The sequence below is a fragment of the Zootoca vivipara genome, chromosome 8 (genome assembly GCF_965207765.1).
Source record: "Zootoca vivipara chromosome 8, rZooViv2.hap1.1, whole genome shotgun sequence".
In the NCBI taxonomy this organism is placed as follows: domain Eukaryota; kingdom Metazoa; phylum Chordata; class Lepidosauria; order Squamata; family Lacertidae; genus Zootoca; species Zootoca vivipara.
In genome coordinates this window covers 56528256-56542268 of record NC_142591.1, presented here as the reverse complement: position 1 = coordinate 56542268, position 14013 = coordinate 56528256, and the positions used below count along the sequence as shown (strand labels likewise).

Sequence of the window (14013 nt, the reverse complement as noted above, 5' to 3'; positions counted from 1 at the left end):
GACCTAACAGTATAGGACGGGAACTACCGATAGAAGAAAATCAAGATACAACAAGGGACAATCTATAGTGGAACGGAGAAGTAAAAAAGATGGCTACTCATGCAGACATAACCTAGGAGAATTGGGCTGTGATGCCTTGTAAGGGAAGGAATCAGCTATTGAAGCAAAGTATGAACAATGCAATGCACCCTTTCTTATCCCATCATCTCCTGTATTTTTCTTCCAATAGGTTTTAAGTTTATTTTTCTCAAAAATGAAACCCAAAGTCACTTATGGATTGACATTTTGGTATGTATGCAATGTTTAATGTAAAGTGGCTTCATGCAGAAAACTGAAATGAGACACAGATGATTCATTTACACATTTATTGACTATTCTGCTTATTCTGGCAGACTGAAATGGAGAACAATGCCATTCATTTTACAGACATTTGACAGAAAATAAACAAGTATTTTGATGTTGAACAACTGTACAATACAGACTACCACATGCATATTTAAATGCTGATTGGTGCAGAAATATTTAGCTGATCAGCAAAAAAACTAGTATAACCAAAAAAAAATCACATTTCCTTTTCATGATGTTAAAATGCAGCTGATATGGAAACATTGATACAAATACCATTATATGTGAAGTTCTATTAATGGTGTAAGATGGACAGCGGAGGGGTGGTGAGGAGTTAAAGTGGTATGCTCTCTACAGAAAAATAAAAGGTGAAAACAAGACATTTCTAATAAATACAAAGATGCAACAAAGCATGCATGATGCTGTACCATTGCAAAATGCCCTTACAAGAACACTGTAATTTTCAGCCCTGCTCCATCCCTAAAATAGACGTAATATATACAACAAAAGCAGCAGACTCTCCCATTTTAGATGGGGCATTTTGTAAAGGCAGATGAATGAGATTAGATGAGACTTATCATATATGCACATATCTCCTGTCCCAAAAGGATGCTTTGTTTTTTTTAAAAGGAGAATATGTTGTTAGTATAGCAGTTTACAGTGAAATGCTGCCATTCGTTGAAAACTCAGCAATAGTAAAGACACAGCTATTGTGCCAATACAATTTTTTAAAAATACTGTTGTGCTTCCCTCCCCCACCACAGTATTTGTAGCATCCATAGAAGAAAACATTGTTAAGTAAACTCAGTCCATGCTACTGTAGATATGAAACAAATACGGGAGATAGCATCTAACTGATAAACATGAAACAGTACATATTGAGTGGTTATTTACAGTTATCTCAATGCAACAGGCTAAGTGCTGAGTGCTGTTTGTTACTGAAAACTGATTTCTAAACGTTTAGATTTTTATCTGCATGGCTGGCACTGACTTGCATATGATGAATGTGGCTAAAGCTCTGCGAATATATAGAGGAATAACACTAAAACTCTGCCCTCCACCCTGGGATGTGGGACGCAGTTCTTTCTCTCTCCAATACTCTGACCTAAGACAGACAGGAAACCACTTTGCCTGAACCCACAGTAAATGAACCGATCCTTTAGTTTCCGCTTGGCTTTGGATATTGCTTTTTGAGGGTTGGCTTACTCAGAGATCCCTGCGGGCAGGCAGAAAGTGTTTCCATTGACACATGGCTGTGCTGATTTTTCATCTGGCTGTAGCCTGCTCTGGAGAAGCCACTCCAGGGGGACCCTCTCAAAAGCAAAACAGCACCCTTAAGGGGAACAGAAGCGTTTTCTGCCCTCACGTGGACCCAAGGCTCCATCCCTATTGTGAGAACAAATCCGAAACCTCCCTGTGTAAGCAGCATGATGAAGTGAACATACAGGGAGACAATGGAAAAATTAATAATAATAATAATTAATAATAATAATTTCATGTAACACCCAATATGGAGAAAAGCCTATCCACGCGTTTTTCAGGACATAAATATACATGGTTGAGAAGCTGATTCTCCATCATTGTCAACTTATGTAGTAGCCATTTACATTTAAGACATGGGCAGAAAACACCCTGCAGGCAGGTTGTGGTCTTGTTTATTATATTATAAATCAGAAGCAGCTCCAAGAGAGCAGCAGCCCATTTGCTTTCATGGCCAGCTGTGGCTTCAGTGGAGCTGGATTTTGATTGGCCCCGTGCCTATAATATTTTTGGACTACAACTCCCATAATCCCTGACCATTGGCCATGCTGGCTAAGGCTGATGGGAGTCCAACAGCATCTGGAGGGCCCTAGTCTGTGGAAGGCTGATCACCTTGTTACATAATGTGAGTGTACAGAAGTGCTGCCTCCAAACTAATACTGCTTGCTGTCTCAGTAGAGTTTGACACGTAATGAACAGTATTTTGAGGGCCACACTGTGTCAGCTGGAGCAATGACTTAGACCACCGTGTCCTCTTTGAAGATTGCTTACTCGTTATAATAAAGGTGAGAGGCTGCATTGGCTAGGATCCAAACAGATTCATGCATGAACAGAAAGAACTTCATGTGTGTGTTTGTGTGTGTGGTATGTGATTTGCCAGTTTTGCTTTTCACATTGTGTTGCAATACATTCCAGGGATTTGTTGATCCTCAGAGCACCTTTCTCTCTGTGTTTGTGCTGTGCTTTAAGAAGCAAAGGTGGGAAAGGGATGTATGCGCTGTGCTCAAGACAATTGCAAAGTATAGCAGTTTTGGGCTTAAATAAATAAATAAATAAATTTGCACTGCCTTGTTCCGAAAACAAAATAAGAAGAAGAAGAGGAGGAGGCGGAGGAGGAGTTTGGATTTAATATCCCGCTTTATCACTACCCTAAGGAGTCTCAAAGCGGCTAACATTCTCCTTTCCCTTCCTCCCCCACAACAAACACTCTGTGAGGTGAGTGAGGCTGAGAGACTTCAGAGAAGTGTGACTAGCCCAAGGTCACCCAGCAGCTGCATGTGGAGGAGCGGAGACGTGAACCTGGTTCCCCAGATTACGAGTCTACCGCTCTTAACCACTACACCACACTAAGGGAACCATCCTAACTCCCTCTTGGAAGGAGAGGAGCCACCATATCCAAAGCTCCTGCCTCTCATGCTGTCCTGGGTGAAGAGTGAGGGCAATTCCTTCCCCGGCTCTGCTATAGCAGAGAGGCCCAAATTAGAGTCACTTCTGGTAGCTGGACTGGTTTTGGATCCAGCAAATCCTTGGCTGACCGAGCTCCATTCCTTTCTCATGTCCCATTTCAGGAGTTTCTACTAGTGGCAGGGATACCAGAGGTGGTAGCGTCTGCCTGCCTGTGCTTTCAGCAGGTCCGGGGGGAACATCTGTGGTGGTGAAGGATGCTGCCAGCAGAGCAAGGCAGAGGGGCACTTCTGCCACATCCATATGCTCTCCATCACAGTGGGCCTGGTTTGAGGGGCTGGATTGCTTTGTAAGGCTGCAATTGAACACAATGGAGTTTAGGCAGACAGCTGTACAGTAATGTAAGCAAGCTTTTGCAGCTTCCTTCATTGGAATAATTCAGTGCAAATTCTTTTTGTCCCTGAGAAAATGTATGTATTAAACTGCATTAAGCACATCACATATCACTACAGAAAGGTGTAAACTTGGTTTGAACATCAAAGTGGGACACAAAAAGTGAATGTGTCCACCACTGGCAATGCTTGCTGAACAATAACGCTTCCAAGTCTCTGACAAGCTATCAATTGTACACAGCCTAACTCGGCTTGGTGAGTTGCCAGCAACACCACCTCCCAGTTATCACAGAACAAAGCCAAATCGAGTGCCAGGTAGATGTCAGCTGAGTAGAGAGAAATGAGTTGCTTTGGAAAACTTGTGGCAAAGAGTCACAGGTTATTAAATGTATCCCGTTAGCATATTTGAATACATTTGTCTCCCCTTTAGTAAAATGGGGCAGAAGAGAACCCTAGACTAGCACTGCTGAAAAATATACTGTTATCTTATAATATGTCATATAGCGAGAAGAGCATCCTTGCTAAACTCTTAGTATGCAACCATTTTTGGCTACATCACACTTGGATTCAGTTGGTGAAGCTAGCCAGAGGATGGCAGTCTTAGCAGGAAAATCCCCAAACAGCAACGAATGGATTTTTAAATGTTGGTTTGAAGAATAGTGGTGGATTGGCAAGCAATATAGGGTTGGAACAAAAGTCTTAACGTTGACTTTTGTGACAATAGTTACCTTATTATACAAGCAACAGGTAATTAAACATAGCAGTAGTATGTTTTTAAACATTCCTTAGGTACTCACAGGTACTCTGCCTTTCCTTCTCCCTCTTGTTGCTGTGTTTCTTGCTGTAGTGTGAGGGTTGTTTTCCATTTCCTTTCCTTTCCATTTCCTTTCCAAGTTTACTGTGACCAAATACTGGAAATGCTGTTTCCAAAACTGTGCATTAGTCAGGACACAAAGTTTATACCATAATAAAAATCTGTTAATCTTTAAGGTGCCACAGGATTTGTCACTGGTTTTTTTTTTTAACCTGTAATTTGGGTTTGCTTTTGATGTACCAACAATGACTTATAATAACTGTGATGTTGCAGAAGCATAATGAACATGGAGTGGTAATGTGATGTCAGATGTTGTTGTTCTGTAAGATAGAAAGGAACAATCTATCTCAGAGTAGCCAACATGGTGCCCTCCGCATGTTGCTGGACTAGAGTTTTCATAATCCCTGACCACTGACAATGCTGACTGGGGTGGATGGGAATTGGAGTCCAACAACATCATTTGAGCACCACATTTGCTACCCTGGACGAAGTGTAGAGCATACAGTTGCTTACAGGCTATCTAGATGGTATGCTATAGAAAAAAAATGCCCCTTTAGTAAAGCTTCTGTTCTTAAACCCATTTTAGGAAGAGGACACAATGCATCTTAGCCTTTATAGAGGCCCATATGTATGAAAATAAATGAAACACCTTCTCTTTCTCCACTATCCAAAAATAGGTTCATGCTCTTGAGCTTGCCTCAAAGGCATCCTCTTGTGTTAATGATCATTTTTGTGTGTGGCACAAATGGAATTAGTCCTAACAACATATGTGAGGTCAGATTCAGATAAGCTTAGAACATTTTTGTATCCAGTAGCAAAGGGCTTCCAAATTATTGCTTAATGGATGTAGCTTGGGAGACGAAAGGTTGTATCCAACTAAGTTTTATTCAGGATAGACCCAATAAAATAAATGGACCTAAGCTAAGTCATGTTCATAAATTTCAATGTCTATGAGTATAGCTAACACCGGATACAATCCAAAGTCTTGACATATATGTAGACTGAAGCCAGTACTAGCCAATGGGAAGGAACATCAACTTGTATCTCATATGGTACAAAAGCAGGGCTCTGAAGATAGGAATGGTTTATTACATATGAAAAGAGCATATTTTAGCTTTGGATCCTTCCACCTATAGCTCATGATAGAACAGTCATGGTAGCCAACAAGTGTTTTCCCTGGGTAAGGATTATGAATGAAACTAGGATTTCATTGAAATCAGTGACCAACCTCCCATTTTCAACCGAAGCCCAGGGTTTCATTTAGCCTTTGGTTTTGTTCTTTATATGGTTGTCATTATGAAGACAGATCACATAGGGCAGCATGGTGTTAAAAAAGTACAGGAGATTACAGAGCAATATCTTTTAAAAGCTAGCTAGCATTTAGTCTCAGTCAATGGGAATATCTATCAATAAAACAAGAGAGATAAACAAAGGAGGTTCATAAAATAAAATGGAGGTCATTGAAAAGGAATAAGCAGAATGCCACATAATTAACTTAAATCATATGCAGAAATATAATTACCTGGACAGCCATGAAGAACAAATGCATATTTTGAGACCTAATGACCAGACATTGTTTTTTTTTAAAGAAATGACATTTAACTGCATTATTAATTCTTAAGAGAAATATCTGGAGATACTGTATTTAAAAACAAAGGCAAGTATTAAAAAGGGTCTAAGAATTGGGAAAAAATAAAGATGACTTTTGCTGTGCTTGGTATTTGGTCCAAAAGACACATATTAAATACATTATGGTGACATTTCCTTACAAAAGTAAAACCTGAGGGCTACAGGATAAGGCCCAGTTTTCTCTTTGAAAGCTGTTGCAGCCGAATAGAAAAAAGAAAGGGAAAGGGAAAAGGAAAAAAAGGAAAGGAAATTAAAGGAAATTTTTCTTTAATAAAGCATATGAGAAATTTTGAATTCTGCTCAGCTATATTAGAAATTATTCTGTTGAAGCTAACATGAGTTTTAAGTGGCATGTACTGAGTAAAATCAGTGTAAGTGGGTAAGATTTTATGTTGAAGAACCCGCCCCCCAATAGAATATTGTTTTTATTAGAAAATTAAAATCGTTATGCGGACTAGGTCCAATATTGTTTTGTGATTTGAAAATATTTTAATGCATTCAACAGCTTCTTTAAATTTGCAGAAATAATTATTCTACTGAAATTATTGGAATTTGGGGAAAAGGTACGCAATTTGGAAAGTTCCGTTCACATGCTGTTTTATCTTATTGCAGGAGTGCTTTTATCCTATTGATTAATATAGAATGCATGTGATGGAAGAGCATGAAGCAAAAGAAATCCACAGAGGTTTCAAATGATTTTGTTAATTTGTTAATTAATTGCAATAATTACATATTAAAAACCCGCTAGAGCAAAACTGCCCACAGCAAAGTCTGTATAAAACACCACTTTTGCAAAATTGTAGCACAATGAAAATATTTTCTACTCTGAGTTTTCCAACTTTGCTCATAAAGCAGCATACCTTGTCTGTTGATTCAAGAAAAAGTAATCATGTTGGTATTCTGAAATGAATAAGTTATCTAAAATTGGGGCGCCTAGTGGTGAAGAAGTGGTGGACAAAAGCCACAGTACTCCTAAAGAGATTTTAGAAGCAAACTTACAACCACAAAAACTTCATTTTAAAAAATAAGATATTAACAATAGTACATACAGCAATTGTAACTGTAATACAGACTTTTGAACTTTTAAATATAAAATAATCATTTTTTTCATGGCCATTTGGCACATTTTATTGCCATAGAAATAATTTTATTATGTAACATAATGGTGTCCTTGTCTTTGTTTTGATTTTGGCAGTTCTTATATCAACTTTTCAATTTCTGGTCATTAAATCTTGCACAGTCTAAATAGAATTTTACTCAAAACTTGCAAATTTATCCGTGAAATCTATTCAAATAAAAATAATTTGAGCTATGATTTACTTCACAGATAGATGAGAAAACACTGTCATTTACTTAAACAAACAGCTTATACTTTATGAGCTTTTAAACAGAAAGCAAGATAGGTGAGATGCTTTAAGAAGAAGTTGCAATTTTGCAACATAAGTCTGTACAAATCCTCCAGGCAGCAAACTGTGAAGGAAGTACCTGTGTCCCAGGAAACGTATTTTCCACATATCCTTGATAACTGTAGATCTCCCCGCAAACCCAAACTATTTACAAATGTATGCATTTTGCAGGCTCAAAGCACCTTGTTTCACACCATTATGAACACATGCATCGGCATTTCATCCTTTCATGTGCAAATTCCCAAAATTCATTATAACCAAGAGCAAAAAAAGTTAAAATATTTTTTTAAAAAAACTTATCTACAATCATTAGTGAAAGGACCAAAAATGTCAGACATTGCAGAATATGGGCTCCTAAAAGAGCTCTTTATTTTACTCACTGTTCTTGCATCATTTTTTTAAACTGATTTTTTCTCCTTTTTTGTTACAAAAAAAAGCAGATTTCCACTTTTAAATTAAACAGTACTTAAACTAATCAACTCTTCATGCCATGCAAAAATAACATTTTTTTTTAACTTCTGAGGCTTCCCATGTTTTAGTTCATAGGCATTACTAATTGTGGTTTTAAGAAATCAGTTTTTGTCATTATTGCTCTCCTGACTAGTCACATGCTGGTTTCCCGTGTGGGACAGTAGCCAGTTTCTCCAGGATTTGTATGGATTTCTGGGGGAAACAAGTGGTTTTCCATTTTGTGACCTTCTTGGCTATTGTCCCCTTTTACATCCCCCCCGACACAGTAAATGTCTTGTGTACAGTTTTGCCCCAATATTTTGGGGGAAGAAGAGCTGACTCGAGGCTCTTCTGTTAAATGGTTCCCATCTTTGTGTTTTTCCCCATAGCAGTTTGTCTTGATATCCTGCTCTTTGTCATGTCTTGTCATGCCAGGAATCTCCATGAAGTCGTCTTCTTCTCCAGTGTCCATTTCGGTGAAGCTTCTCCTCTCTTTGGAAGGGAAAGTAAAAAGCTTTTGTTTTGGAAACAGAGAAGGGGATGATTTCTTAGGAATGCTCTGGCAAACTATGGAGGCATCAGCACCCAGCAAGGGCCTGTCGCCATGTGGTGAATTCTCTTCCAAGAGAATGGTGCTGATATGCTGAGGAGGGGTGGATTGCATGAAATCTGCCGCCGTTGTTACTGGAAGTGGCCTTGCAGTGCTCGGTGGCGTTTGTGGAGCGCCACCTCTGTTTTCCTTAAAATTAACCTTAAGGGACCTTACTTTTAATGGATTGCTTCCTTTGAGAGAACTTTTGGGACTTAACATGGAGCTGTCAAAGTGCAAAGGGCCTTGAAGCAGAGACTGGGAGCCAGCGTCATCCATGTCCATGGCTGTATCAACTGGGGAGTACTCAAAGGCGATGTCTCTGGGGGCAAACATTTTATCCTTGGTGTGTGATAAAAACTGAGAACTCTTTGCTCTTTGGTCTTCCAAATGGACAGAGTCAGGTGGGAACCTTAGCTGCAGGTGAGAACCAGAGTATGGGGGCAAGGGAGACCGATCTGTCTCAGTGAAATCGGTAGCACAGCTGGCAAAGCTATCAATGCTGGAAATGCTTCTCATGTCCGTCACTATGTCTCTGGGCCCTGACATGGATGGTTCTCCTTGCCCAACAACCTCTTCCATTTCAATTTCCTCCTCATATAAGGGAGGTTTCGCTGACGAGCCTTGGTAGTTGGCATTGAGATTAGGCTGAGACTGAGTTTTAGTAATTTCATTGTATAACATTTCGAGTTTCTGAGCACTCAAGTGTTGGGGGCTGGAGGCTGTGACAATATTGTTGAGCTTTTCGTTGGTATCTTGCTGACTGACTTCCTGATATTTATTCTCCAAGGACTTATTAGAACTTGTTTCAGACATTGTCCTTCTGGCCCATTTCCACCGGCTTGGAGATAAATGGTTATCGTCGGGGGTTTCCTTGGAGTTGGCTGCTTCCTCAGTCTTACCGGAATCCACGGCTACATCAATCAGTTCCATGCTGCGGGCAAAGGCATCTTTTAGATTCATTGAGACAATGCTTCCATTTCTTTTTGCTCGCTCAAGTGCCTCCCTTCGTTTAATGGCTTTCTCCTGCCGTTTTTGCTCCTTATAAAACTCAGAGAAATTGTTTACTATGATGGGAATAGGTAGAGCAATTACCAGCACTCCGGCAATGCAACACAATCCTCCAACAATTTTACCTAGTAAAGTCTTAGGATATATATCACCATAACCTACTGTAGTCATAGTGATGGTGGCCCACCAAAATGATGCAGGGATACTAGTAAACTTTGTGGCATCTTCATCTTTCTCAGCAAAAAATACAAGACTGGAAAATATCATGATACCCATTGCTAAAAATAATATCAATAAACCCAATTCATTGTAACTCCTCCTGAGTGTGAATCCTAAAGACTGAAGGCCTGTCGAGTGTCTGGCAAGTTTAAGGATCCTGAGTATCCTCATAATACGGAATATCTGAACAACACGGCGGACATTTTGGAACTGCAGCACACTTTTGTTGGATTCTGTGAGGAAAATGGTGACATAGTAGGGTAAAATGGCCAGCAAGTCAATCACATTTAATGGACCTTTGAAGAACTTCCACTTGTTTGGAGATGACAGGAAACGCAAAAGGTACTCCATAGTGAACCAAGCTATACACACAGCTTCTACATGTGCTAGCTGGGGGTTGTCATTTAGTTGTCCAAATTCATCAATTACTTGAAGCTCAGGTAGAGTGTTGAGTGACAAAGCAATGGTGGACAGTACAATGAACAAAATAGACACAATGGCCAAAATCTGTAAAACAAAAATAAGCAAAAAAAAATGTGGTTAGCAAATCATAATGGATATTAGAAGTTCATCCTCAGAAATAGTGCACTAATAGCTTTGCAGGTCATCATATTCATCTTACTGCAATTAGACAAGATCTGCTATACCCAGTCGCCCTGATTAGTTCATGCAAGATCCGAGATGAGGAATCTCTGACACTTCAGATGCCGCTGGACTACAGTTCCCATAATCCCTGACTACTGGCCATGATGGCTAGTGCTGAGGGGAGTTGGAGAACAACAACTGGGGTTGGATCAAAACTTCACCTCTGCAAACAGAAGAGCTCCTTCTGCCCCACTGGCCTTTTGATCTAGTGGAGAAATCTCACTGGTGGAAGTGGGTGACCAAGGCAACTCATGCCAATTTCCCTTTTCCCATGCAGCTCCTAGTGTCACCTTTCTCACTGTTCTGGAGGGTCCTCCAACCTGTCACATAGTATTTTCATAGGACCTTGTGGTCTAGGAGGAGAAATCAGCAAAAGAATTCAACTTCTGTCTGCTCAGAGGATGCTCCCATCAGTGGGAGTGAAGTCTGGGTTCAAGTCATACTGACTTTGGCAAAAATCCACCAACTTCAAACACATCTATAAATCAGACCATATTCTTAAGATGAACAATAATTAACATTTGTCAAATTAGAGAAATATATGTAATGGCATAGTTTTGGTAGATATTTTGTGGATGTGTACACATGCACACACACACACACACACACACACACACACACACACACACACAATTATCTCTCATTCAAGGAGTGTACATGATTTTCCTTCTTCATTTTATCATCGTAATAACCCTGTGAGGTAGGTTAAGCTTAGAGGCAGTGACCAGCCCAAGGGTGCCCAACGAATTTCATAGCTGAGTGGGGATTTGAATCCTGGCCTCTCAGGCTGTAGTTCAACACTTTAACCACCATACAGCTCCACTGGGGCATTGCAGCTGACCTGGTGAGACAGAGCACTTGGATATAGTGCCCCAGGAATGGACATTATAGTGAGGCCAATAGCCTCACTTGCAATGTTCCATTCCATAAAGTTTTAACATTTCAGATGCTAGCTATTGTGTACAATAGACAGTAAGACAGATGTTCTGAGAAATGTTCTATCAGCTGACATATTCCACAGTCTTTAAATCATTTTCAGTTACAGCATAAGAATATAGAGGTGGGGGAAGAGAAAGAAGCTCAACACATTTCACTTTTTATCACTTAGTTCAATTATTTGAAAGCTGAAATAAAATGGACAGCCTTAAGATTACTTGAGAAACTGTTACGCTCAATGAATTTACCAAAGTGCAGCATTTGGAAATGCAATTTCTCCCCTTCAGAGAAAACAGTAATTTTCTGTTTTCCATGAAAAGTACCAAAGCAAACTGTGTTCTGCCTTGAATTTCAGTTTGGACTCGTGAAGTACCAAAAAAGACATATCCTTTTATACATATTTCTGGAAAATTGTTCATTTTAAGCCATCTTGTTTCCAATGACCACATAGGTGCAGGCAAGTACCCACGCCCCTACCTACATTGGCTGCGGTCTCAGGCACACACATCTGGGAGTATGTCCAATAGAGCTCAGTGGAGCTTATCTCTGAGTAGACAGGATTGTGCTATAGGTTAGTTCAGGCATCCCCAAACTTCGGCCCTCCAGATGTTTTGGACTACAATTCCCATCATCCCTGATCACTGATCCTGTTAGCTAGGGATCGTGGGAGTTGTAGGCCAAAATATCTGGAGGGCCGCAGTTTGGGGATGCCTGGGTTAGTTGAACTTAATACCCACCACAATAAACAGGTCTTATGACTAATTTGTCTCATTGATTTCAATGGGACCTTAGTTCAACTTGTGAGAAATTCAGTCAAACAGGCTTGCAGGCATCCCATAGGCATCTGGTTGGCCATTGTAAGAAAAGGATGCTGGACTAGATTGCAGGGGCGTAGGGAGATGCTGCGACACCCGGCGCGGCAAATTGCCATGCACCCCGGGGCGCGGCGTTGCTACGTAGCACCGGATCCAGTGCGTGCGCAGTCAGCACGGGGTCACGGTGACGTCACCGTGACCCCGTGCTGACTGCACACATGCTAGATCCGGCCCTTGCGCAGTCTGATCGGGGTGCTGCTGGCCTGCGGTGGCTCCACAGAGCACCGCTCACACACGGCGACCCATTAAGGGGTGCCGCGTGGAGTCACCGCACGCCAGTGGCACCCCGAACGGACTGCGCATTTGCGGGTGGAGGTGAGGGTCTGTCTCCCCCACAGGGCGTCGCTCGGGGCGGACCGCCCCCACCCCCGCTTGCTCCGCCCCTGCTAGATTGGTTTTTGCTCTGATCCAGCAGAGATCCAATTTAATAAGCATCCATGTAGCAAGAGCCAGAAGTGTTCCCTCTCTGTGAAAAAAATGTCAGAAAAGCCCCACAGCTATCAGGGTTGGGGGAGCTCTGAGTACAGTATTGTTGATGTCTCGCACAGCAGCTCCACTGTATTAATGTTACACTGCAAGGCAGCTCTCTTTCAAAATATGATTGTTCTTATTTTCTATTGTTTTAGTGGCTTGCAATCTATCTTTCCCATTTGAAGAAGGCAGCAGAATATGTTTCCAGTTATTTCCCTTGGATTATTTAATGTCAGGAGAAATATTGGTTAATTTTACTTTTTTGTTTTACTAGGATATTCTGCATATAGAAGAGACATCTATTCTGTTGCGAGTTATGTTTCATTCCCCTTACAAGACACCAAAGTATGGAAAGTGTTAGGAATATTTCCAAAGAAAGCTCTGGCTTTGTGAAGTAATTTGTGAATGAATAAAAACCCTTTTCTTTCTCCGTAGTGTTAAATATTTAGTACATCTCAGGAATCTCTGTTGGTACATCTCCAATTTTTAACTGGCATTAAAAGCTGGCTTTGTTCCTGTGCACCTAATTTGCTTCTTCATCACATCCATCACTATAACAGAACAATTTGATCATCATTATATAGAACGGGAACAGGAAGAATGGAAATATAAAAATGTAGTACAACAGAAATTCCTCCATCTCTTTCACCTATGCAAGAATTTGCAAGATATAATCACATTTAAGTCACGATGATTCAAACACAGTCAATGTAATGAGCTGGGAAAATGAAGTTCAAACTCAAATATAGCAAGTATGGTACAAATCAAACTACTATCCCCCCACCCCAAGAACAGAATTCTTCCTGATCAACTAACTTATATGTTTTGTTTTTTCATTGTTTATATCCTGCCTTTCTTCAGAGGAGCTCAAGACGGAATACATGACTCTCCTCTTCTCCATATTTTGCTCACAACAACCCAATGAGGTAGGTTAGGCTGGCCAAAGCCATCTGGTGATTTTCATGGCTGAGTAAGGATGTGATCCCTGGTCTCTCAGGTCCTAGTTCAACACCCTAACCATTACACCACACAACACTGTACAAGCTCCTTTACAGAACAACAAAAATGGGTTTCTGTCTCATATCAAAAGCTGTAATCTCTCCTAGTATAAACACAGTTGCATACACAAAAAGGGATAATCCCATATCACAATAGGGTTCTCTTCCTTCCTCCTTGGTATGTGCACATGGGGGTATACCGACTGCTGTGCACCAACAATAATCCAAAATAGCACATCTGGACCCATGAAAATGTACCACTCATTGACTGTCGCATCAAAGAAAGCTCAACAACTTTGGTGGATCCCCTCCCCCCTCCCCCAAATCCTGGCTATGCCCATGGCTACAACTCCCATCATCCTCAACCATTGACCAATGATAATGGGTGATGAGAGGTGTAGTCCACAACATGTGAAGGATGCCATGTTGTCTACCACCTTGCTGAAGCTTTGAAGGTTTGGTGCTGGCCACTATCTGGATAGGAGACCACCTAGGAACGCATGGATGCTGCCTTGGGTTCAATGACAGAAGAAATGGGGGCTATAAAAGTTAGAAAAATAAAAATAGAA

The 14013-nt window shown here is 40.7% G+C and overlaps 1 protein-coding gene across 1 annotated transcript in view; it reads right to left on the bottom strand.

Moving 5' to 3' along the window:
• Positions 1-351: 351 nt before the first annotated feature.
• The window catches only part of KCNB2 (potassium voltage-gated channel subfamily B member 2), a 164725-nt gene continuing 151063 nt past the window's right edge, over positions 352-14013 (bottom strand). Inside the window, exon 3 of the mRNA XM_035125679.3 lies at positions 352-10026. Within this exon, the coding sequence (XP_034981570.3) occupies positions 7855-10026 (2172 nt within the window). The 3' untranslated portion in view covers positions 352-7854. The remainder of the gene's footprint in view (positions 10027-14013) is intronic.